The sequence below is a fragment of the Pelophylax lessonae genome (assembly GCF_965119305.1).
Source record: "Pelophylax lessonae genome assembly, chromosome: 7".
In the NCBI taxonomy this organism is placed as follows: domain Eukaryota; kingdom Metazoa; phylum Chordata; class Amphibia; order Anura; family Ranidae; genus Pelophylax; species Pelophylax lessonae.
In genome coordinates this window covers 291,957,247-291,981,690 of record NC_138774.1, presented here as the reverse complement: position 1 = coordinate 291,981,690, position 24,444 = coordinate 291,957,247, and the positions used below count along the sequence as shown (strand labels likewise).

The 24,444-nt window shown below is 50.5% G+C and overlaps 2 protein-coding genes across 5 annotated transcripts in view; one reads left to right on the top strand and one right to left on the bottom strand.

The window, feature by feature from the left end:
* The first annotated feature begins 5,328 nt into the window (after positions 1-5,328).
* ZBTB26 (zinc finger and BTB domain containing 26) lies at positions 5,329-6,746 on the top strand. Its single transcript, XM_082264341.1, has one exon. It carries the CDS (start codon positions 5,391-5,393, stop codon positions 6,615-6,617), a length of 1,227 nt encoding a protein of 408 aa, XP_082120467.1. The 5' UTR covers positions 5,329-5,390; the 3' UTR covers positions 6,618-6,746.
* Positions 6,747-11,846: 5,100 nt separating this feature from the next.
* The window catches only part of ARL13A (ARF like GTPase 13A), a 63,604-nt gene continuing 51,006 nt past the window's right edge, over positions 11,847-24,444 (bottom strand). For all 4 annotated transcript variants that reach the window (XM_082263352.1, XM_082263350.1, XM_082263353.1 and 1 more), the window contains 2 exons: positions 17,610-17,705; positions 11,847-12,073 (listed from right to left, as the gene is read on the bottom strand). In XM_082263352.1, the coding sequence (XP_082119478.1) occupies positions 12,006-12,073; positions 17,610-17,705 (164 nt within the window). In that variant the 3' untranslated portion in view covers positions 11,847-12,005. The remainder of the gene's footprint in view (positions 12,074-17,609; positions 17,706-24,444) is intronic.

Here is a 24,444-nt window from a genome sequence, read left to right as displayed (position 1 = left end):
CCAGTACCCCCCTCCAACACACCTCTGTTCCCTCCTCCCCCCAACACACCTCTGTACCCCCTAATACCCCTCCCCCCAATACCTCTATACACACCTCTGTACCCCCAATACCTCTTTACCCCTCCCCCAACCCCTCTTTACCCCCCCCAATACCTCTGTATCCCCCTCCTCCCCCACACACCCTGCACCCTCCTTAGCCCCCCCCCTATAAGAAGGGTAAATCCAGCATTGAAGTCTCTGAGCGGTTTCTGTGTTCAGCTCACCGATCTTCCCAGTGATTGGCTGTACAGCTGGGGGGGGCGTGTCAGGACCTGACTGATGATTGGAGGAGAGCAGTCAGAGCTCCCAGCACAGCTACAGAACTGACCTCGCTGTGCTCCCCTGCCCAGTGTGGTCAGTTTATAATAGGAAAGAAAAGGGTTGGGGCAGGAAGAGCCGAGATTTCACACAGAGAACCGGAGACTTCACATCAGGACAGCAGGGGGAGGGGGGGATGGTGGGGGAACATGCATGAGGCACGAGGCACCCAGATGCTCACTTAAAAGCATCCAACAAAGAGATAAAAAAAATGGAGCACAAGAATGCATGAGACATGAGGCACCTGGAGCCTCACAAAAAAATCTAGCAAGGGGTGAACAAAAAAAAAAAAAACACCATATGAAGGTATGAGGCACCTGGAGCCTCACAGTAGGGAAAAATATCTAGAATGGAATGAAAAATGGAAGCATGAGGCACCTGAAGCCTCATAATAACAACAAAAAAAATTGGCAAGGGTAAAAAAAAAAACAGATGGAGGTATGAGGCACCTGGAGCCTCACAGTTTAAAAAAAAATTTGCAAAATCTAGCAAAGCATGAAAGAAAATTGGATGGAGGCACCTGAAGCCTCACAAAAAAAAAAAAATTTTGCAAGGGGTGAAAAAAAAAAAACAGATGGGGTACGAGGTACCTAAAGCCTCAGAATAAAAAAAAAAGTTAGCAGGGGGTAAGGAAAAAACAGATGGAGGCATGAGGCACCTGGAGCCTCACTTTTTTTTTTTTTTTTTGTAAACAAAATTGCTAAATCTAGCAAGGGGTGGAAAATTTGGATAGAGGCATGAGATACCTGGAGCCTCACCAAAAAAAAACCCAAATCTAGCTAGAAGTTAAAAAAAATAGATGGAACCAAATGAGGCACGAGGTTGCTGTACAAGACATGCAAATAATAAGCTAACAGGAGAAAAAGCAAAGGGAGGTTGCTAAATGAGGCACCGGGAGGCTCATCATAAAGGACATTTAATAAGGGAGGGAGAAAAAAATGGACAATATAACAATTGAGGCATCGGGAGGCTTACAATAAAAAGAAAATAAATTCTAATAGAATGCACAAAAAAAAGGATATAAATGAGGCACAAGGCACCGAGCGCCTCAGTGAGCCTCCAGGTGCCCCATGTTTAATAATGTCCATTTTTTGCTTGTTGCATGCTTTTTTGCACCCTTGTTAGGGGCTTTTCGCTCTGAGACTCCAGATGCCTCATGTATTTTTTTTTTGTAGATTTTAGTGAGCCTCTAGTTGCCTCGTGCCTCATTCAGCAACTTCAGTTTAGTTTTGCCCTGTGTCAGTTTTTTTTCTTTCTGAATTTCTTACTATGCAGCCTCGTGCCTCATCTGGTTATGTCCAAAAAAAATGTTGCCCCTTGTTAAATTTTTTTGCTGTGAGCCATCAAATACCTCATGCCTCATTTTGCTTTTTTTTTTTTTTTTTTTTTTTTTTTTACACTTTGGCACATCCCCCTTTATTTCCATCAATTTGTTTCATTTCTCATTAGGCATAATTGTGAGACTTCGGGTGCCTCGTGCCTCCTCCCTTTTTGACATGTATATATTTTTTGGCATTTGTTTTGCTCCTTGTTAGATGATTTTTACTGTGAGCTTCAAGGTGCCTCGTACCTCATTTATTTATACAATCCTCCTTTTTTTTTTTTTTCCTGGGAATTTTTTTCTGTTAGCCTCCACGTGCCTCATTTCTTTGTCCCTTGTTATTTTTATTTTTTTTTCTTTAATATATTGTTTTGGGAATTTTTTTGTGAGCTTCCAAGTGCCTCATGTCTCATTTCTCTCTGTCCCTTGTTATTATTTTTTTTATCCTGTGAGCCTCCAAGTGCCTCATGCCTAGTTTAGAAACTTCATTTTGTTTTTGCCCCTTGTTAGGTGATTTTTTTCCCCCTGCATGCCTTCCTTAGCAACCGTTTTTCTGTCTCCATGTTGTGTTTTTTTTTTTGTGAGCCATCAGGTACCTCGTGCCTCTTTTTTTTTTCTTTTTTTTTTTTTTTTTTTTAGTACATTTTTTGGGGGATTTTCTTTTTCTGTGATCCTCCAGGTGCCTCATTTAGAAAACTTCATTTTGTTTTTGCTCCATGGTTCTTAAAAAAAAAAATTGAACAAGGGGCAAAAAAAATGGATGTAATCAAATGAGGTTGCGAAGTAGGACATGCAGAAAAAAACACTAATGCGGCCTAACTAAAACGAGGTTGCTGAATGAGACTCGAGGCACCAGGAAGCTTGCAAGAAAAAAGAAAAAAAAACAAAGGGCAAAAAAGTTGCACTTAATAAATCAATGAGGCGTGAGGCACCTGAAACCTCCCAGTACATTAGCACCTAATAGGGAGACAAAAACAAGGAAAAGTTGCTAAATGAGGCACAAAGCTCACAGTAAAAATAATTAAATAAGGGGTGAAAGAAATGGGGGATATAACTAAATGAGGCATTTGGAGGTTCACAGTAAAAATAATTAAATAAGGGGGAAAGAAATGGGGGGGGGGGAATAATTGAGGCGCTGGATATAATTAAAGGAGGCACTAGGCACCAGTTACATAAATGAGGCACCGAATATAAATAAAGGAGGCACCCGGAAGCTCGCAGTAAAAAGTAGCTAACATGGGGGATTTATATAAATGAGGTATACAGTAAAACGCCTCCAACTAAGGGGCAAAAGCTAGATGTAGTTGCAAAATGAGGCACGAGGCACTGTGAGACTCATAAAAAGGCAGTGAGGAGCAAAGAAAATTAAGGCTGTGGGTGGAGTCAGGGACCTGCACCCCATAGACAGTAAAAGGGAGGACAAGCTCCACGTACAGATTTGTCTGCCCCCCTCCCCCAAATCCTGGGAGTTAGGGGCGTTACCTCTACTGGACCCCACCCATGCAGAGTCTATGGGCTGCAGACTGTGAATCGCTTCTCAGGGAGGGGCTCTGTGAGGAACCCTAGAGGAGGGGCTCTGTGAGGATCCCTAGAGGAGGGGCTCTGTGAGGAACCCTAGAGGAGGGCTCTGTGAGGATCCCTAGAGGAGGGGCTCTGTGAGGAACCCTAGAGGAGGGCTCTGTGAGGAACCCTAGGGGAGGGGCTCTGTGAGGATCCCTAGAGGAGGGGCTCTGTGAGGATCCCTAGAGGAGGGGCTCTGTGAGGATCCCTAGAGGAGGGGCTCTGTGAGGATCCCTAGAGGAGGGGCTCTGTGAGGAACCCTAGAGGAGGGCTCTGTGAGGAACCCTAGGGGAGGGGCTCTGTGAGGATCCCTAGAGGAGGGGCTCTGTGAGGATCCCTAGAGGAGGGGCTCTGTGAGGATCCCTAGAGGAGGGGCTCTGTGAAGATCCCTAGAGGAGGGGCTCTGTGAAGATCCCTAGAGGAGGGGCTCTGTGAAGATCCCTAGAGGAGGGGCTCTGTGAGGAACCCTAGAGGAGGGATCTCTGTGAGGAACCCTAGAGGAGGGGCTCTGTGAGGAACCCTAGAGGAGGGATCTCTGTGAGGAACCCTAGAGGAGGGATCTCTGTGAGGAACCCTAGAGGAGGGGCTCTGTGAGGATCCCTAGAGGAGGGGCTCTGTGAGGAACCCTAGAGGAGGGATCTCTGTGAGGAACCCTAGAGGAGGGATCTCTGTGAGGAACCCTAGAGGAGGGGCTCTGTGAGGATCCCTAGAGGAGGGGCTCTGTGAGGAACCCTAGAGGAGGGATCTCTGTGAGGAACCCTAGAGGAGGGATCTCTGTGAGGATCCCTAGAGGAGGGAGCTCTGTGAGGAACCCTAGAGGAGGGCTCTGTGAAGATCCCTAGAGGAGGGAGCTCTGTGAGGAACCCTAGAGGAGGGGCTCTGTGAGGATCCCTAGAGGAGGGGCTCTGTGAGGAACCCTAGAGGAGGGCTCTGTGAGGATCCCTAGAGGAGGGGCTCTGTGAGGAACCCTAGAGGAGGGCTCTGTGAGGAACCCTAGGGGAGGGGCTCTGTGAGGATCCCTAGAGGAGGGGCTCTGTGAGGATCCCTAGAGGAGGGGCTCTGTGAGGATCCCTAGAGGAGGGGCTCTGTGAGGATCCCTAGAGGAGGGGCTCTGTGAAGATCCCTAGAGGAGGGGCTCTGTGAAGATCCCTAGAGGAGGGGCTCTGTGAAGATCCCTAGAGGAGGGGCTCTGTGAGGAACCCTAGAGGAGGGATCTCTGTGAGGAACCCTAGAGGAGGGGCTCTGTGAGGAACCCTAGAGGAGGGATCTCTGTGAGGAACCCTAGAGGAGGGATCTCTGTGAGGAACCCTAGAGGAGGGGCTCTGTGAGGATCCCTAGAGGAGGGGCTCTGTGAGGAACCCTAGAGGAGGGATCTCTGTGAGGAACCCTAGAGGAGGGATCTCTGTGAGGATCCCTAGAGGAGGGAGCTCTGTGAGGAACCCTAGAGGAGGGCTCTGTGAAGATCCCTAGAGGAGGGAGCTCTGTGAGGAACCCTAGGGGAGGGCTCTGTGAGGAACCCTAGAGGGGGGCTCTGTGAGGAACCCTAGAGGAGGGAGCTGTGAGGAACCCTAGAGGAGGGATCTCTGTGAGGATCCCTAGAGGAGGGGCTCTGTGAGGATCCCTAGAGGAGGGGCTCTGTGAAGATCCCTAGAGGAGGGAGCTCTGTGAGGAACCCTAGGGGAGGGCTCTGTGAGGAACCCTAGGGGAGGGCTCTGTGAGGAACCCTAGAGGAGGGCTCTGTGAGGATCCCTAGAGGAGGGGCTCTGTGAGGATCCCTAGAGGAGGGGCTCTGTGAGGATCCCTAAAGGAGGGGCTCTGTGAGGATCCCTAGAGGAGGGAGCCCTGTGAGGAACCCTAAAAATAAACTCTAGGGGAACCCTAGAGAAGGCTCTGTGGAAAGCTCTGGAGAAACCCTAGAGATCATTGGAACCCCGTTTTGGAAAAAGGTTGGCCAGTGGAGCCAGCATTCATACACACCGTGAAGTTCATGAAAAGTTCTATGGCTCTTCTTAGCTCTGTATATTCTATTTTAGGTACGTAATTACTGAAGATAAGGATGTAACGTAACATGTTCCTTGTTTTCCAGATGTTGATGTCCCCTCCCAGCATCTGTAATGATCCTTTATAGAACTTCAGCACTTCAGAACCAAAAATGTGTGAAAGAACGGGAGTGCTCCACTTCAAGCTGGACAACCATGGAGACTCCATGCTGGGACGGATGAACACCTTAAGAGAACAGAACAAGTTCTGCGATGTCACCGTATACATCGATGACGCCGAAGTCCCGGGACACAAGGTGGTGTTTGCCGCCGGTTCGCCCTACTTAAGGGACCAATTCTTGCTCAGCGATTCCCAAGAAGTCCACATCTCCATACTGCAGAACTCCGAAGCCGGGAAGCATCTGCTCATGTCCTGTTACACGGGGGTCCTGGAATTCCCCGAGATGGACCTCGTCAACTACCTGACGGCGGCCAGCTTCCTGCAGATGAGCCACGTGGTGGAGCGATGCACTCAAGCCTTGTGGAAGTTCATTAAGCCGCAGCAAGCCGCCGCCGCGAGGACCACGGATGAAGAAGAGACCAAACCATCACCGGAGGTTGAAGAACCGGAAGAGGACGTAGAGGATCCTTTGAAGCCGGACTCTCCAGCGGCCTCCAACTCAGAAGATAGCATAGACAATGATGATATTCAGATTGTCAAGGTTGAGTCTATAAGTGAGGTCCCGAACGACAAGGCCAAGGTCAGCCAAAGCCAGTTCATGACCTCGGACCAGACTGCCCTCCACTCCCTGGAGCCCCAACACTCCCTCATCAATTCCACCGTAGAAAACCGAGCTGGAGATACGGACACCAACCCAATCCACAACTACGCCGTGTCCGATAACAGCAGCGATAACATGGGACCCTCCCCAAAAGAACTCTTCGGGCCCAGCAGTAGGGTTTTGGACAAGACCCTCCAATGGCACCACCAGTGCCCCAAATGCACCCGAGTCTTCCGGCACCTGGAGAACTACGCCAACCACTTAAAAATGCACAAGCTGTTCATGTGCCTGCTGTGCGGGAAGACCTTCACGCAGAAGGGCAACCTGCACCGGCACATGAGGGTCCACGCCGGCATCAAACCCTTCCAGTGCAAAATCTGCGGCAAGACCTTTTCCCAGAAGTGTTCTCTACAGGACCACCTCAACCTGCACAGCGGGGACAAGCCGCACAAGTGCAACTACTGCGACATGGTGTTCGCGCACAAACCCGTGCTGAGGAAGCACCTCAAACAGCTGCACGGCAAGAACAGTTTCGACAACGCGCACGAAAGGGGCGCGCAGGACGTCGGCCTGGACTATGAGACTTACGCCGGCGCCCATGACGAACTGATTTCGTAGAGTCGGCACAAATGAGAAGGAGGTGGTTTTTTTCGTTACGTTGTAACGCTGACGTTGGGTAAAATTATTTTTGTTATATAAATCAGCACAAGGGATGGTACTTACCATGAATAAAAAGGGTCCCATGTGCTGATGAGCTCATTGACATCTTCATTTATGGACATCTTCATCCAAGCTGAAAGCCCAAACTCACCCCAGATATCTTCTGGTGCAGCAGGCAGGGCTGCAACTAAGGGGGGGGGGGCCCAGGAGGGACAGGTGCCCTGGGCACATCAGCCCTATGTGTTGGGGGAAGGGGGATGCCACAAGATAGAAGCCCATCAAACTGAAGGTCCAAACTCACACCAGGTTCCCCTGCAGCTGTGATCTTTTGGTGCTGTGGGCAAGGCCGAGACTCACCCTAGATACCCCTGCAGCTTTGATCTTCCAGTGCTGCAGGCAGGGCTGGAACTAAGATGGGGCAGGAGGAACATCTGCCCCAGGCACATTGGCCTTATGTGTTGGGAGAAGGGGGATGCCACAAGACAGAAGCCCATAGATAAGTTCCACCAAACCGAAGGTCCAAACTCACACCAGGTACTCCTGCAGCTGTGATCTTCCAGTTCTGCAGGCAAGATTGGAATTAAGGAGGGGAAGCTGCCCCGGGCAAATTGGCCCTATGTGTTGGGGGAAGGGGGATGCCACAAGGCAGAAGCCCATAGATAGTTTCCACCAAACTGAAGGTCCAAACTCACACCAGGTACCCCTGCAGCTGTAATCTTTTGGTGCTGTGGGCAAGGCCGAGACTCACCCCAGATACCCCTGCAGCTTTGATCTTCCAGTGCTGCAGGCAGGACTGCAACTAACGGGGGGGGGGGGGGGGCACATTGGCCTTTTGTGTTGGGGGTTGCCACAAGACAGAAGCCCATAAATACGTTCCACCAAACTGAAGGTCCAAACTCACACCAGGTACTCCTGCAGCTGTGATCTTTTGGTGCTGTGGGCAAGGCCGAGCCTTACCTAAGATACCCCTGCAGCTGTTATCTTCCAGTGCAGCGGGCAGGGCTGGAACTAACGGGGGGGGGGGTTGCAAGAGGGGAAGCTGCCCCCGGAACAGTGTCTTTAGGTGTTGGGGGAAGGGGGGTGCCATGAGGCAGGAGCCCATAGATACATTTAACCATGCTGAAAGTCCAAGCTCACCCCAGATACCCCTGCGGCTGTGATCTTCCAAGAGGGGAAGCTGCCCTGGACACAGTGATTTTCTGTGTTGGGGTAATGGGGGTGCCATGAGGCAGGAGCCCATAGATACATTCAGTGGAGATGAAAGTCCACTCTCACCCTGGATACCCTCTGCAGTTGTGATCTTCCAGTGCTGCAGGCAGGGCTTGGACTATAAAGGAAGGCAGGAGGGGAAGATGCCCTGGGCACAGTGTCCTTATGTGTTGGGGAAAGGGCACAGAAGCCCATAGATACGTTCACCCAAACTGAACGTCCAATCTCACCTCAGATACCCCTGCAGCTGTGATATTTTGGTGCTGTGGGCAAGGCTGAAAGGGGGGCAGGAGGGGAAGCTGCCCTGAACAAAGTGTCCTTATGCATTGGGGGAAGGGGGTGCCACAAGGCAGAAGCCCAGAGATACATTCACCCAAGCTGAAAATCCACCCTCACCCCCAGATACCCCTGCAACTTTGATCTTCCAGTGCTACAGGCAGGGCTTGGACTATAAAGGAGGGCAGGAGGGTCAGCTGCCCTGGGCACAGTGTCCTTATGTGTTCGGGGGAAAAGGGGGCACTAGGCATGATCCCTTGGATACATTCAACCAAGCTGGAAGTCTAAACTCACCCCAGATACCTCTGCAGCTGTGATCTTCCAGTGCTACAGGCAGGGCTTGGACTATAAAGGAGGGCAGGAGGGGCAGCTGCCCTGGGCTCAGTGTCTTTATGTGTTGGGGGAAAAGGGGTGCCACAAGGCAGAAGCCCATAGATACATTCACCCAAGCTGAAAGTCCAGACTCGCCCCAGATGCAGTTGTGATCTTTTGGTGCTATGGGCAAAGCCGAGAGGGGGGCAGGAGGGGAAGCTGCCCTGGGCAAAGTGTCCTTCTGAGGGGTGCCACAAGTCAGGATCCCATAGACCTTCAACCAAGCTGAAAATCCACCCTCAACCAAGATACCCCTGTAGCTGTGATCTTTTAGTTCTGTGGGCAAGGCCTGAGACAAGGGGAGAGGGGCAAAAGGGGAAGCTGCCCTGGGCACAGTGTCCTTATGCGTTGGGGAAAGGGGGGGTGCCACAAGGCAGAAGCCCAAAGATAGATTCACACAGGCTGAAAATCCACCCTCACCCCAGATACCCCTGCAGCTGGGCATAATCAGCACCCTTGATGCCTTCTCCCCCCCCCCACCCCGTAGCATAGGAAGGTCACAGCTGTGGGGTCAGAGGACAGAATATGGACATGGCAGCCACCAGTACAAGGGACACCCCTCATTCATTGTACCATCCCTTGTGCTGATGGGGGAAAAAAAATACCTAAACGTCAGCCTTAGAGGAAATGTCCACTGATTCATCTCCCATCCATGTCATGGACAAACTAAGTGGGTCAGAGATAAGAGAGCGCCACCTAGTGATACCTCCACATTCCATGGTTCATTTTCCATCAGTTGGATGGATGAGAAGGAGAGGTTGCGTGGTTACGTCACACTCTTCTCCACCTCATCCAATCGGAAAACACCTCGCATTAATTGAGAAAATGCAAAGCCCTCTCTAAATGGTTGCCTTTAGAGGGGAAAGAGCTCCTCGCTGCCAATCACCTAAACATCCCGTAATCCTACCATCCAATGAAAACGTCCCATCCAACACCTCGGGTCAGCCAATCATAAACCCTTCCTGGTGTAGATTGTACATTGTATCTCTTTTTTTACCCACTAGAAGAAGTATCTTTGTGGCGGCACAAACATTTCCGAGTGTATTCCATTGTTACACAATAAAGATAGTCGTCGTTTTAAGAGGTCTGTGTATTCCTGGCATCCAATCACGACAAAGACCACGCCTCCAAATCGCCAAATTCCCCTTTTTTTGCTGCTGTGATCTGACTCCCTGTTAGAGGGAAGCTACATTTCTTCTCCATCGTCCCACCGTATGTAGGAATGTAGCCACACTGTCTTGGACCCACCGTATGAAAGAATGTAGCCACCCTCTCTTGGACCCTCTGTATGTAGGAACGTAGCCACCCTCTCTTGGTCCCACTGTATGTAGGAACGTAGCCACCCGATCTTGGCCCCACTGTATGTAGGAAAGTAGCCACCCTCTCTTGGACCATCTATATGTAGGAACATAGCCACCCTCTCTTGGCCCCACTGTATGTAGGAACATAGCCACCCTCTCTTGGCCCCACTGTATGTAGGAACATAGCCACCCGGTCTTGGTCCCACTGTATGTAGGAACATAGCCACCCGGTCTTGGCCCCACTGTATGTAGGAACGTAGCCACCCGGTCTTGGTCCCACTGTATGTAGGAACATAGCCATCTGGTCTTGGCCCCACTGTATGTAGGAACGTAGCCACCCGGTCTTGGCCCCACTGTATGTAGGAACATAGCCACCCGGTCTTGGCCCCACTGTATGTAGGAACATAGCCATCTGGTCTTGGCCCCACTGTATGTAGGAACGTAGCCACCTGGTCTTGGCCCCACTGTATGTAGGAACATAGCCACCCGGTCTTGGCCCCACTGTATGTAGGAACATAGCCATCTGGTCTTGGCCCCACTGTATGTAGGAACGTAGCCACCCTGTCTTGGCACCACTGTATGTAGGAACGTAGCCACCCGGTCTTGGCCCCACTGTATGTAGGAACGTAGCCACCCTGTCTTGGCACCACTGTATGTAGGAACGTAGCCACCCTCTCTTGGCCCCACTGTATGTAGGAACGTAGCCACCCGGTCTTGGCCCCACCGTATGTAGGAACGTAGCCACCCTCTCTTGGTCCCACTGCATGTAGGAACGTAGCCACCCACTCTTGGTCCCACTGTATGTAGGAACGTAGCCACCCTCTCTTGGTCCCACTGCATGTAGGAATGTAGCCACCCACTCTTGGCAGGCTTACGTTATGGATGGAGTGACCCATGGTGGCGGTGGGGTTATGGTATGGGCAGGCGTACGTTGTGGATGGAGTGGCCCATGGTGGGGGTTATGGTATGGGCAGGCGTACGTTGTGGATGGAGTGGCCCATGGTGGCGGTGGGGTTATGGTATGGGCAGGTGTATGTTGTGGATGGAGTGGCCCATGGTGGCGGTGGGGTTATGGTATGGGCAGGCGTACGTTGTGGATGGAGTGGCCCATGGTGGCGGTGGGGGTTATGGTATGGGCAGGCGTACGTTGTGGATGGAGTGGCCCATGGTGGCGGTGGGGTTATGATATGGGCAGGCGTACGTTGTGGATCGAGTGGTCCATGGTGGCAGTGGGGTTATGGTATGGGCGGCGTACGTTGTGGATCGAGTGGCCCATCGTGGTGGTGGGGGTTATGGTATGGGCAGGCGTACATTGTGGATGGAGTGGTCCATGGTGGCGGTGGGGTTATGGTATGGGCAGGCGTACGTTGTGGATGGAGTGGCCCATGGTGGCGGTGGGGTTATGGTATGGGCAGGCGTATGTTGTGGATGGAGTGGCCCATGGTGGCGGTGGGGTTATGGTATGGGCAGGCGTACGTTGTGGATGGAGTGGTCCATGGTGGCGGTGGGGTTATGGTATGGGCAGGCGTATGTTGTGGATGGAGTGGCCCATGGTGGCGGTGGGGTTATGGTATGGGCAGGCGTACGTTGTGGATGGAGTGGCCCATGGTGGTGGTGGGGTTATGCTATGGGCAGCCGTACGTTGTGGATGGAGTGGCCCATGGGGGCGGTGGGGTTATAGTATGGGCAGGCGTACGTTGTGGATGGAGTGGCCCATGGGGGCGGTGGGGTTATAGTATGGGCAGGCGTACGTTGTGGATGGAGTGGCTCATGGGGGCGGTGGGGTTATAGTATGGGCAGGCGTACGTTGTGGATGGAGTGGCCCATGGGGGCGGTGGGGTTATAGTATGGGCAGGCGTACGTTGTGGATGGAGTGGCCCATGGGGGCGGTGGGGTTATAGTATGGGCAGGCGTACGTTGTGGATGGAGTGGCCCATGGGGGCGGTGGGGTTATGGTATGGGAAGACGACTGCTGACACAGATAATTCTCACGTGACAATATAAGAATTTTATTATACCACCTCTTACTCCAAATGCTAAGACATAAGCTGTGGTGTTGTACAAACGACCCTTTATCCTTATTTACACCCGTAACGTTATTCCAGTCCGGTCTGCAATGCTGATTGGTGAGATCCGCTATGTAGGGAGCGTAGGGACCATCTTATTTCTGCACCAAAGTCCTCGCTGGTTACGGATTGACCTTCCTGTGCGGTTCTTGTTTCAGCTTTAGCGCGTCCATCGCTCTTCTGTAAAGATCTGCGTGCGGAAATAACAAAAATTATTATAATACTTATAATAAATACTTATAATTATAATAAATAAATAAATAAACACACAGCTCAAAAAAATTAATTGAACACTTTTTAATCAGAGTATACCATCAAGTCAATTAAACTCCTAGAATATTGATTTGGTCAGTTAAGTAGCAGAGAGGGTTGTTAATCAGTTTCAGCTGCTTTGGTGTTATTGAAATTAACAGCAGGTGCACTAGATGGGCAACAATGAGACGACCTACAAAACAGGAATGGTTTTACAGTTGGAGGCCACTGACATTTTTTTGCTACTCATCTTTTCTGACTGTTTGTCACTATTTTGGCTAGGCATTTGGCTGGGGTCAGTGTCACTACTGGTAGCATGAGGACATACCTGGGCCCTATAGAGGGGGGTCAGTGTCACTACTAGTAGGATGAGGCCATACCTGGACCCTATAGAGGGGGTCAGTGTCACTACTGGTAGTATGAGGCCATACCTGGACCCTATAGAGGGGGGGTCAGTGTCACTACTGGTAGGATGAGGCCATACCTGGACCCTATAGAGGGGGTCAGTGTCACTACTGGTAGTATGAGGCCATACCTGGACCCTATAGAGGGGGTCAGTGTCACTACTGGTAGTATGAGGAGATACCTGGACCCTATAGAGGGGGTCAGTGTCACTACTGGTAGTATGAGGCCATACCTGGACCCTATAGAGGGGGTTGGTGTTCCTTCTGGTAGTAAGAGGCCATACCTGGACCCTATAGAGTAGGGGTGGGGAACCTACGGCCCGCGGGCCGTATGCGGCCCCCGAAGCCATCTGATCCGGCCCTGCCATTGGGCTGCCTCCGGATCATAGGAGTCGGTCCAGGAGGCGTGACTTCGTATGCGAGCGCCCGCGCCGGGTAAGTAGAAGAACCCTGCTCTGCATTGATTGGGGGGGGGGGGGCACTCATCACTCTGCATTGATATGTGGGGGCACTCATTACTCTGCATTAAGGGGGGCAAACATGGAAAACCAGTTGCTAGTAGCAACATCATCAATACCAGCTAACATCACACACCTCACCAAAGAGAAGCAGTTGCAGTCATCACATTAGGGGTGAGTTAATTAAATGTTTGATGAAATATAACAGGCACATTTTTAAGTTGATAATTTTGTACGGCCCCCGAATGATTTTAAAAATACCCAAATGGCCCTCGGCAGAAAAAAGGTTCCCCACACCTGCTATAGTGGTTGCACAGGCAGTCCAACTCCTCCAGGATGGCACATCAATACGTGTCATTGCCAGAAGGTTTGCTGTGTCTCCCAGCACAGTCTCAGGAGCATGGAGGAGATTCCAGGAGACAGGCAGTTACTCTAGGAGAGCTGGACAGGGCCATAGAAGGTCCTTAACCCATCAGCAGGACCGGTATCTGCTCCTTTGTGCAAGGAGGAAGAGGATGAGCTCTGCCAGAGCCCTACAAAATGACCTCCAGCAGGACACTGGTGTGAATGTCTCTGACCAATCAGAAACAGACTTCATGAGGGTGGCCTAAGGGCCCAATGTCCTCTAGTGGGCCCTGTGCTCACTGCCTGACACCGTGGAGCTCAATTGCCATTGAACACCAGAATTGGCAGACCCACCACTGGCACCCTGTGCTTTTCACAGATGAGAGCAGATTCACCCTGAGCACATGTGACAGACGTGAAAGGGTCTGGAGAAGCCGTGGAGAACGTTATGTTGCCTTTTACATCGTTCAGCATATTCGGTTTGGTGGGGGGTCAGTGATGGTCTGGGGAGGCAAATCCATGGAGGGACGCACAGACCTCTACAGGCTAGAGAATGGCACCCTGACTGCCATTAGGTATTGGGATGAAATCCTTGGACCCATTGTCAGACCCTACACTGGTGCAGTGGGTCCTGGGTTCCTCCTGGTGAATGACAAAGCCCAGCCTCATGTGGTGAGAGTATGCAGCCAGTTCCTGGAGGATGAAGAAATTGATACCATTGAATGGCCCCCACACTCGTCTGACCTAAATCCAATAGAACTTCTCTGGGACTTTATGTTTCGTCCATCTGACGCCGCCAGGTTGCACCTCAGTCTGTTTAGGAGCTCAGTGATGCTCTGGTCCAGATCTGGGAGGAAATACCCCAGGACACCATCCGTCGTCTCATTAGGAGCATTAGGATGTTGTCAGGCATGCATAGAAGCACATGGGGGCCATACAAACTACTGAGAACCATTCTGAGTTGCTGCAATAAGATTTCAGCAAAATGGACGAGCCTGCTGCATAATTTTTTCACTTTGATTTTCGGGGTGTCTCTGAATGCAGCCCTCTGTAGGGTGATAATTCTCATTTCCACCAAAGGATGTGGCATCCTTTCCTTCCATAAAGACATGGATGAGTGAGTTTGGGGTGGAGGAACTTGACTGTCCTGACCTCAACCCGATAGAACACCTTTGGGTTGAATTAGAGCAGAGACTGAGAGCCAGGCCTTCTCGTCCAACATCAGTGCCTGACCTCACAAATGCACTTCTGGAAGAATGGTCAAACATTCCAATAGACACTCCTAAACCTTGTGGACGGCCTTCCCAGAAGAGTTGAAGCTGTTATAGCTGCAAAGGGTGGGCCAACTCAATATTGAACCCTACGGACTAAGACTGGGATGCCATTAAAGTTCATGTGTGTGTAAAGGCAGGCGTCCCAATACTTTTGGTGTATATATTTAATATCACAAACAGCCACTAGATGGCACTAAAATTATATTTTTGAAAGCAAACTCTACGAGGGGAGATGCTTCTCAAATGAACATTGAACACCTCGTTATACATGCGGGGTCCCCGAACTGTTCATTATCAGGGGCTACATTGCAGATTTTACAAATATTTGTGTACCAAAAAAAAACCCGGTCAGGGTCCCCCCTTATATTAGAGTGTCCCCTTTACATCAGAGTCCCTCTTACATCAGAGTTCCTATAACATTTCCTCATTACAAAAGGACCTCTGTTTCATCAGGGTCCCCATCAGAGACCCCAGCTTACATCAAGGTCCCCATCAGAGTCCCCCCTTACATCAGAGTCCCCTGCTTACATCAGGGTCCCCATCAGCGTCCCCCCTTACATCAAGTCCCCATCAGAGTCCCCCCTTACATTAGGGTCCCAGTCAGAGTTCCCCACTTATATCAGGGTCCCCATCAGAGTCCCCCCCCTTACATTAGGGTCCCAGTCAGATTTCCCCACTTACATCAGGGTCCCCATAAGAGTCCCCCCTTACATCAGAGTTCCTATAAAAGCTCCTCATTACAACAGGACCTCTGTTTCCCCATCAGAGACTCCTGCTTACATCAGGGTCCCCCCGTCAGAGTCCCCCCTTACATCAGGGTCCCAATCAGAGTTCCCCTTACATCAGGGTCCCCATCAAAGTTCCCCTTACATCAGAGTGCCCATCAGAGTCCCCTCTTACATCAGGGTCCCATCAGAGTCCCCCTTACATCAGGATCCCGATCAGAGTCCCCCCTTACATCAGGGTCCCCTGCTTACATCAGGTTCCCCACCAGAGTCCCCCTGCTTATATCAGGGTCCCCATCAGAGCCCCCCCCCTTTACATCAGGGTGCCAGTCAGAGTTCCCCCGCTTACATCAAGGTCCCCATCAGAGGCCCCCCTTACATTATGGTCCCCATCAGAGTCCCCCCTTACATCAGGGTCCCAATCAGAGTCCCCCGCTTACAGCAGGGTCCCCATCAGACTCCCCCCTTACATCAGGGTCCTCATCAGAGTCCCCCCTTACATCAGGGTCCCCATCAGAGTCCCCCTTTACATCAGGATTCCCATCAGAGTCCCCCCTTACATCAGGGTCCCCATCAGAGTCCCCCCCTTACATCAGAATCCCCTATGGATTTGACCCACCCAACGTACTGCCTCTGGAGGCCTCCCCAGCTCTAAGCAGGGTGAAACTGAGAGTCCAGAGACTAAGAGAAGCCCAACTTTGCTGGGAGGTGGGGGGAGGTAAGTGGGCTGAAGGTAGCATAGTGCCCTTTCTTGTTGTCCGTGTTCTTCTTGTTCATGTTTACCCGGGCTGGATGTGACCCCAAAATTATAAATGCATCAAGGTGTCACACTAATAATCAAAAAGCATGATGAGGGAAGTGGTGAACCAAGCCAACACGAGGCACCTTGAAGGTTTATCCCAGAGATTCTCAACCTACGGCCCTCCAGCTGTTACAGAACTACACATCCCATGAGGCATTGTAATACTCTGACTTGCCCAGGCATGACTGAGCATGATGGGAATTGTAGTTCCTGAACAACTGGAGGGCCGTAGTTTGAAGACCACTGGACTATTCTAATGTCAAGAGGAAGAGGACATTAAAGAGGAGCAGTGCAGAGCAGCAGGGGGCAGCTGACCTATGCCCCCTGTTGACCTGAGAGGGTATTTACCCCTCTATCAGCAGCCCCGACTGGGTCACCGCTACATCAGTGCTGTATTTTGGCCTAGGCTGACAAGGCCCAGGCCTAGGGCAGCACTTTGCAGGGGGACAGCAAAAAAGCCACCCCCCCTTCACCTGAGACTCTATTGGCCACTGGTTGCTAGAGCCACCTCTCTCGTCTCACCCCTTCCTCTCTTTCTCACCCCCCCCCCCTCTCTCTCATCCTCTCATTCCCCCCTCTCTCTCTCTCATTCACCCCTTCTCTCTCTCTCTCACCCCCCCTCTCTCTCTCTCACCCCCCCCCCTCTCTCTCTCTCTCACCCCCCTCTCTCTCTCTCATCCCCCCCTCTCTCTCACCCCCCTCTCTCTCTCATACTCTCATTCCCCCCTCTCTCTCTCATCCACCCCTTCTCTCTCTCTCTCTCATCCCCCCCTTCTCTCTCTCTCTCTCATCCCCCCTCTCTCTCATCCCCCCTCTCTCTCTCTCACCCCCCCTCTCTCTTTCTCTCACACCCCCCCCCCCTTCTCTCTCTCATCCTCTCATTCCCCCCTCTCTCTCATTCACCCCTTCTCTCTCTCTCTCATTCCCCCTCTCTCTCTCTCTCTCTCACCCCCCCCTCTCTCTCTCTCACCCCCTCTCTCATCCCCCCTCTCTCTCTCATCCCCCCCTCTCTCTCACCCCCCCTCTCTCTCTCTCCCTCCCTCACCCACCCCCCTCTCTCTCCCTCACCCACCCCCCTCTCTCTCCCACCCCCTCTCACCCCCCCCCCCCTTCTCATGAGATCTCAGGGGTTGGACTTATAGTCCTTACATTTTGGAGGGAGTCACATCTGTCTAAAAGGAAGGAGTGGGGCAAATTTACATTGGGGGGGGGGGGGCTATTTTAGTCTTGCCTAGGGCAGCACAAAACCAAAATACACCACTGCGCTACATCCAGAGCTGGTGATTCATAACACAGATACGACCTCCTATGTGCGTTGTAATCCAGAAGTTCTGGGGGCACAGTTGGTCCAATGAGCATTCAGTTATGATCTGTAATTGCTTCATATAAGAAATGATTACAATCACTGAAGATATCTTCCAATATATAATCTCAATAAAATACATCGGAGTTCCACTTTAACATACCAAAGGTTTGGCCCATGTCTCCTGCAGAGTGAAGGCCTCCCGGAGGTTTCATTTGTTGCTTTGGAATTGGCTTTCTTTTCCTTCTTCTCTTGGAACCTGGAGAACAAAACGATTAGATATTCTTCTACATCAACCTTTCCCAACCTCTGACTCCGGAGGAACCCGAAAATAATTCTCAGGTCTCATGGAACTCCTACTAAAAATGTATGGGGAGTGAGAAGAATGTCCCTTACATTGGAGGTCAGTGGAAAGAAGGAGGAGGACACACCCAAGGAGCTCTCTCTGAGAACCAGCCCTTTTCAAGCCTGGGCCTTGCCTGCTAGCTTGGCCCAGGAACAATGCCTGATCCTGGGGGAGGCCCTGGGAGGGATCCCCCTGATGACACAGGGCCTAGTGAGGAGGAGGTGGAGGACCTGTCTGTGGGTCCAGGCCCTGGTGAGAATGCGGATGTCTTCAGCCAGAAGGTTATCAATCGTTTTAGGGCGATTGGGAGAGCGGAAGAAAAACTTAAAGTTTTGAAGGCTGAACACAAATCCTTCAAAACCAAGTATTTCCAGGCCTGGAGTAAAAATCGCACAGCCATGAAGCCTGAGTTACAGGAATTGGAAGAAAGGGTAAAGGAACAATCTTTATTATTGGAAAGGCTGAAAGATAGAAGTGGAGCATTTAAAGAAAAATTTGACAATGAGAGGCGATTTACCAGTCAAGCATCAGCAAGTTCTGTGGATCAGCAGGCTCAGTTAATGGATGACCAGGCTCCATCTGCCTCTGCACCTCTCCCCCCATGCCAGAACTGGGAATCACCAGCGGCAACCAGCCAGGGGGTTGAGAGTGGACATGGATCCCTGACATTCATCCAGCAGATGGAGTCACCCCTGAAAGCAGACAAGTTTGTCTTTTCTGATGATCCATCAGAAATCCCTGAGGATGGGCAGAGGAGATACAAGCCAGCAAAGCCAGTAATGGTAGAGAAATCCCAGTACACCATGCTGCCATCCAACATGTCTGCCCCATCTGCTGTAGTGGATGGTGTCCCAGGTGAGAAGGAGCTCTGCATACAGCTACCTATTGGAGTTACCGCTGTGGAGAAACCGAGTGCAGACATGCAAGGAAAATCCCTGACCGTGGAATCCCCGGACCATCAGATGAATGTGGATGGACCTGCATTAAACACACCAGGCATGGATTTTGCTGGTCTGGCTGAGACCAGTAGTCCCACGGCAAGCAAAATGGCTGCCAGCTCCAAAGAGCCTGCTTCATGTTCACCTGAGCCTCCCAGTCTTCCAGTGCTGATTGACCAGCTGATTGCTGATGGGGAAGGGGATCAACATGGTTCTGGAAGTGGAATGGAAGTAGCAATGGAAGTATCCTGCAATGCTTTACCTGCTGCTGTGTTAAAACAGAATGCTATTTCCACAGCTGAAAACCCTGTCCTAGTGGAAGAGAAGATGACAGCTGGAGTTCTTACCAGTGCAGCAGCAACTATGGATTCTGCTGTGAAGACAACAGCAATAATAAATATCCCAGCAAGTATAAAAAATGACATTAATGTTAAAGCAATGAATGTGGTGGGTGGTGGTGAATGGGTTAGTAATGCTGGGAAAAATAAAAATGACATTTCTCCTCCTGCTCAGCAGAGGAAAGATTCGATTGCACAGATCAATCCCGAATCTGTGCAATCGTTATCTGCTAAGTGTGTGTCAGATAATTTAAAAAAAACTGATGGATTTTCTGCTGGGAGGAATGTTGGAAGCTATGCTTCAGCTTTGGGGAGTCGCACCAGGGTGGGTGGTGGGAATTCTGTTATTAGTCAAAATTCAGGGAGGTTTGGTGGGTATAGGAGGAGGAATGTGGTACAGTTGAGGTGGGTGGGGGATGGAACTCCACTAGTAAGGGGGAGGGTGGCTGAGTTGATTTTGGAAATGGGGTTTAAAGCCTGTGATATTTTTGCTTTAATTTGCCCGGTGGGGAGTTATGAATTTGATTTGTCGTTTGTAAAACCTGAAAGTTTGGATCTCTTCTGGGAGAGATATAGGAGGTGCAAGGGCCTTCAGCAGTGGAGTGGTTTGGTGCCAAAGGTGATTTCAAGGCAGTCTCTGATAAAATCAGTGACCATTTTGGTGCGTAACGAATCCATACCAGAGGCTGATTTATTAGTATGGCTACGCCGATATGGCGAGGTCCTCACTCCACTGCGGAAGGTCCTTGATGAGCATGGGATATGGACAGGGGCCTGGACAGTGTCACTAAAATTGGGGGTGCTGGGCGATGTAGTTCAGCACCTTCCCTGCTCAGCCTTTCTGGGTAGGGATAGGCTGACCATTTTCTACCAAGGTCAGCCTAAGGTGTGCAATAAATGTGGTGATAAAGGCCACTTTGCATCGTCCTGCACCCACAAGAAGTGCTCACTGTGCCAGGATTTAGGCCATTTGGCCAGAGAATGCACCCAGATTCGTTGCAATTTGTGCCAGCAGCTGGGTCATCCATATAGCCAGTGCCCAGAGGCACTGCATAACTTGCCAGGATTGGAGACTGAGCTGCAGAGGCTTGATAAAGAAGATGAAGCAGCTGAAGTTAGAGAGGAAATTGTTGCTGCCCCTCCTGTGTCTGTTGTGTCAGATTCTGTTTCCCCTAGTGAGGTGGTCCCTGAGTCTATCATTCCTGTGTCTGTTGTGTCAGATTTTGTTTCCCCTGGTGATGTGGTCCCTGAGTCTGTCCCTCCTGTGGTTGTTCCTACATCTACTGTGCGTAGATCCTCCAGACTAGCGGAAGCTGCTGGGGGGGCGGGTATAGTGGATCTTCCCCCCTCGGCCTACTCCACCTCCAGTCCCTGTCTCTCGACACCGCAAACGCGGCCAAGAGGGTGCAGGGGTGCTGGATGGTGGTGGGGTCGATGGGGTTGAGGGAGGGGTGTCCATGTCCCATGTCTCACCCTCTGTTGTGGAGGATTCGGATGAGGAGGGGTGGGAGAGGACAAGGAGGAAGAAAAAGAAAAAGAGGAAAACCAGTAAAGCGGTCGTTTCCTCCTTACAGTTAGAGCCAGGAGGGGTTCCTCTTGGCAACACATTTTCGGTTTTATCAGGGGAGGAGTTAGTATCCGATTTATCCATTTCTTTATCATCTATGGATGAGGGGGAGTCACATAGTGTAAAGAGAGCTGCTTCGGGTGATGAGAGTGTGGTGGAGGTTAAGAAACGACTACCCCAATCATCCTGATGGCAGTGCCCGCTCTGATAAAGGTGGCGACCATTAATGTCGCCAGCGTGAAATCTGCAAGAGCTCGTGATATTGCCTTATTTTTGCTCAGTGAGTTTGATGCTGAGATTTTATTTTTGCAAGAGACCTGGCTCAATACTTTGGCCGATGTCCATCTAGCAAAAAGGGAGTGGAGATGCGGTCCCTCCTTTTGGTCTCTTGCGGCTGAGCCTTGCAGCGGAGTTGCGGTTCTTTTTAAAACCGATATGGTAACGTGCCGGCGGGTAATTGAGGTAGAAATGGGGAGATGCATGGTCTTAGACGTCTCTGTTAGGGGGCAGGACCTGCGCCTGATCAATATCTATGGACCGCAGTCAAAATGGGACAGGAAATGCCTCTTCACAAAGATCAAGCCCTTCCTTTTTACATCCCAGCAGGTTGTCTTTGGAGGTGACTTTAACACCATAATTAGGCCTGAAGACAGGAGGGTCTCCATAGACAGGCTGGGTTATGATAGCGTTTTTCTTAGAGATATGGTTAGACAAGCAGGCCTGGTAGATGTGCACATTAAGCACTGCCCTGGCAGCACGGGATTCACGTTTCAGAGAGGGAATGGTCAGAGTAGGATAGATAGGTTTTTTTTAAAGGAGAACTCTGCTTTCTCGGCTCCTGAGTTGAGGGCGGTGGAGTTCTCTGACCACTGTATGCTGTCTGTGACTCTGAATGCCTCGGACACTCCACCCAGGGGAAGGGGTACCTGGAAACTGAATTCGGCTCTCCTGGAAGATGTAGAGGTAAGACAATCCTTTGAGGATTTTTTTCAGGCACAGGTTTCTATTCTGGACTTTTGCAGCAGTAAGTCAGAGTGGTGGGAGCTTGTGAAACAAAGGCCATAAGTAAGAAGAAGCAGCTTGGTATGTATATTGCCTACCAGCATTTGCGGAGGAAGCTTGATCGTTTTGTCTCGTATGGAGGAGATCCAGGGGAGATCTCGGAGGTAAAGCTTCTTCTTAGGAAGTGTCAATACGACCGGCATGCCTCCTTGGTTCTGGAGAGAGATTATGGGAAATATCACTCGCCTGATCCTTACCAGAACTGTAAGCAAGGCATAGCAGTTAAGACGATCATAGGTCTGAGGGATAGTACGGGTTCCCTGGTGAAGTCCAGATCAGGGATCCTGGAGATCTTCAGGTCATATTACGCAGACCTTCTGGGAAGAAAGGACCTTAGTCGGGACAGGATGGAAAGCTTTCTGGATTCTACTCCAGGATTGGGAAATGATACATTGCCTTTGATGGATTTGACAGAACCAATTTCAGCGGATGAGGTAGTTTGTGCTATAGAGAAGCTGGCTACCAAAAAGTCGCCTGGGCCAGATGGGTTGACAGCTGAATTTTACAAGTGTTTTAAGTCCATTCTGGCTCCCTTTTTAGCGGAGGTTTATAACAGCTGTTTAGAAGAGGGTTCTCTCCCTCCCTCCATGAGGCAATCCGCTGTGATTCTTCTGTCAAAAGGTAAAGACCCCTCAATAATTGAGAACTGGCGCCCCATCAGTCTTCTCAATGTTGATAGAAAGATCTTGGTGAAGATTCTTTTTTGGCGCTTGTCGTCAGTAGCAGGCGATTTGTTGTCCAATCATCAGCACTGCTCGGTCCAGGGCAGAAGTACCTTTTCAGCAATTTTAGCTGTCCGGGAGGCTTTGGAGCGATGCAGGGCTGCTGGATGGAGAAAGTACTTGCTGGCATTGGATCAGGCGAAGGCTTTTGATCGAGTCAATCATGAGTACCTGTATTTGCTACTTGGTAGATACGGCCTGCAGGGGAGGTTTATTGATTGGCTGAAAACATTATATAAAGGGGCTGAGAGCTTCCCACTTGTTAATGGTTGGGTTGGACGGCCTTTTGAGGTTGGCTCTGGGGTGCGCCAGGGGTGTCCTTTGAGCCCCCTGCTATATGTATTCGCAATTGACCCCTTCATAAGAAGGTTAGAGAGTGGATCGTTGTGTGGGGTGCCTTTGGGCATTGCTGGTGTGCCGCCTTTGAAGGTCGTGGCTTATGCCGATGATGTGTCTGTTATTATTTCTGGGATGGAGGAGGCGCAGGAGGTGGTCTCTGTGATAGAGCAGTACACTGAGGCTTCTGGCTCTAAAATCAATCATGAAAAGAGTGAAGTTTTCTGGATGGGTGAGGAGGGTGAAAGCTTCGAACTTCCGGATGCCTTCCCAGAGCCCCAGCAGGAAATTAAAGTGTTGGGCATCAAATTTGGTCCTGGTGACTATGGTCATCGAAATTGGGAAAGCAGGTTGTTGAATGCCAATGCCAAGGTGGCAAGCTGGAAGAAATGGAAACTTTCCTTGAGGGAAAGGGTTGACTTGATTAAAACTTACCTGATCCCAATCTTTTTATATGTCAGCTTTGTCTGTATCTTGCCGGAATCTCTCTATGCAAGGGTGTACAGCTGCTTTTTCCAACTGTTATGGGGAAATAGGCTGAACCTGATCAAACGCAATGTAACTTACCTGTCCAGGCGGGAGGGTGGTCTAGGAATGATCAACCCTATAGTTTTCTTTTCTCTGCTTTTTTTAAAGTATAATCTTGGTAATATGTTAGCAGAGACCCCGCCGGGATGGGTGGGTATTTTTCAATCTTGGTTTAGGCCTTTTCTGCGATGCTGGGAAGATGGCGGGCCAGTGAAAAGTCTGAGAGTCCGACATGGCAAGCTTCCGGCTTATGTTGCCCCGTGTCTGAAAATACTTAGGCAGTGGCAGGTGACAGTGGGGGATATCAAGTCCCTCCCCAGAAAGCTTCTGGAGAAGAGGATTTTGGGCTCTGCTTTCAGTGTGTCGCTGACCTTAAGGGATTGCCCAGGCCCCGTAATGAGGGAGGGGTTGCGTTTAATTAACTTAGGAAGAATACCTTTGAAGTTTAGGGATCAAGCCTGGCTCGCTTTCCATGGAAGGCTCTATGTGAGAGGGAACCTGAAGCATCGCCCTGTGGATGATCGGGATTGTCCTAGAGCGGAGTGTGTTGGTAAAGTGGAGTCTATGGACCACTTTTTGCTCCAGTGTCCCTTTAACATAGAGGTTTATAAAAGGGTGGGGAGGGCTCTAGGCATCCCCTTTCTCTATCGCATGAGTTATGCGGAGTGGGTGTACGGGGCATTCCCGACTCGCTGGGATTTTGATTTGGATACACTTTTTCTAGTTAGTATAGTTGTCCGTTACTTCACGTGGAATGCACGGTGCCAGATTACCCTGCGGAAGAAAGTCCTCCCTGTCGAGGTGGTGGTGTACGATATTCTGGGTGAGGTTGGGAAGATTCGGGGTCTTGAGAAGGGCAGGGAGCCTCGAGCGGTCTGGATAAGGGCGTGGAGGAATATCAGACCTGCTTTTGGTGAACTGTCCATCTCTGGGTGAAAAGCTTTTTTCCTATGCTATTTCTTTCACGCCCTTAGCTTTTGTTGGTTAATATCTTCATTTTTGAAGAAGGGCTGCATGCATAATGGGGGTGGTTTTGTTTCTTGACCTCGCAGGTTTGATGTCTGGTGTGGTGGTGCGAGTCTTATTAAGATTATTTTTTCCCGGTAATGATGTGTTTCATGATGTGAGTATTGTTTTTGCTGTAAAGGCAGTCTTTATTTG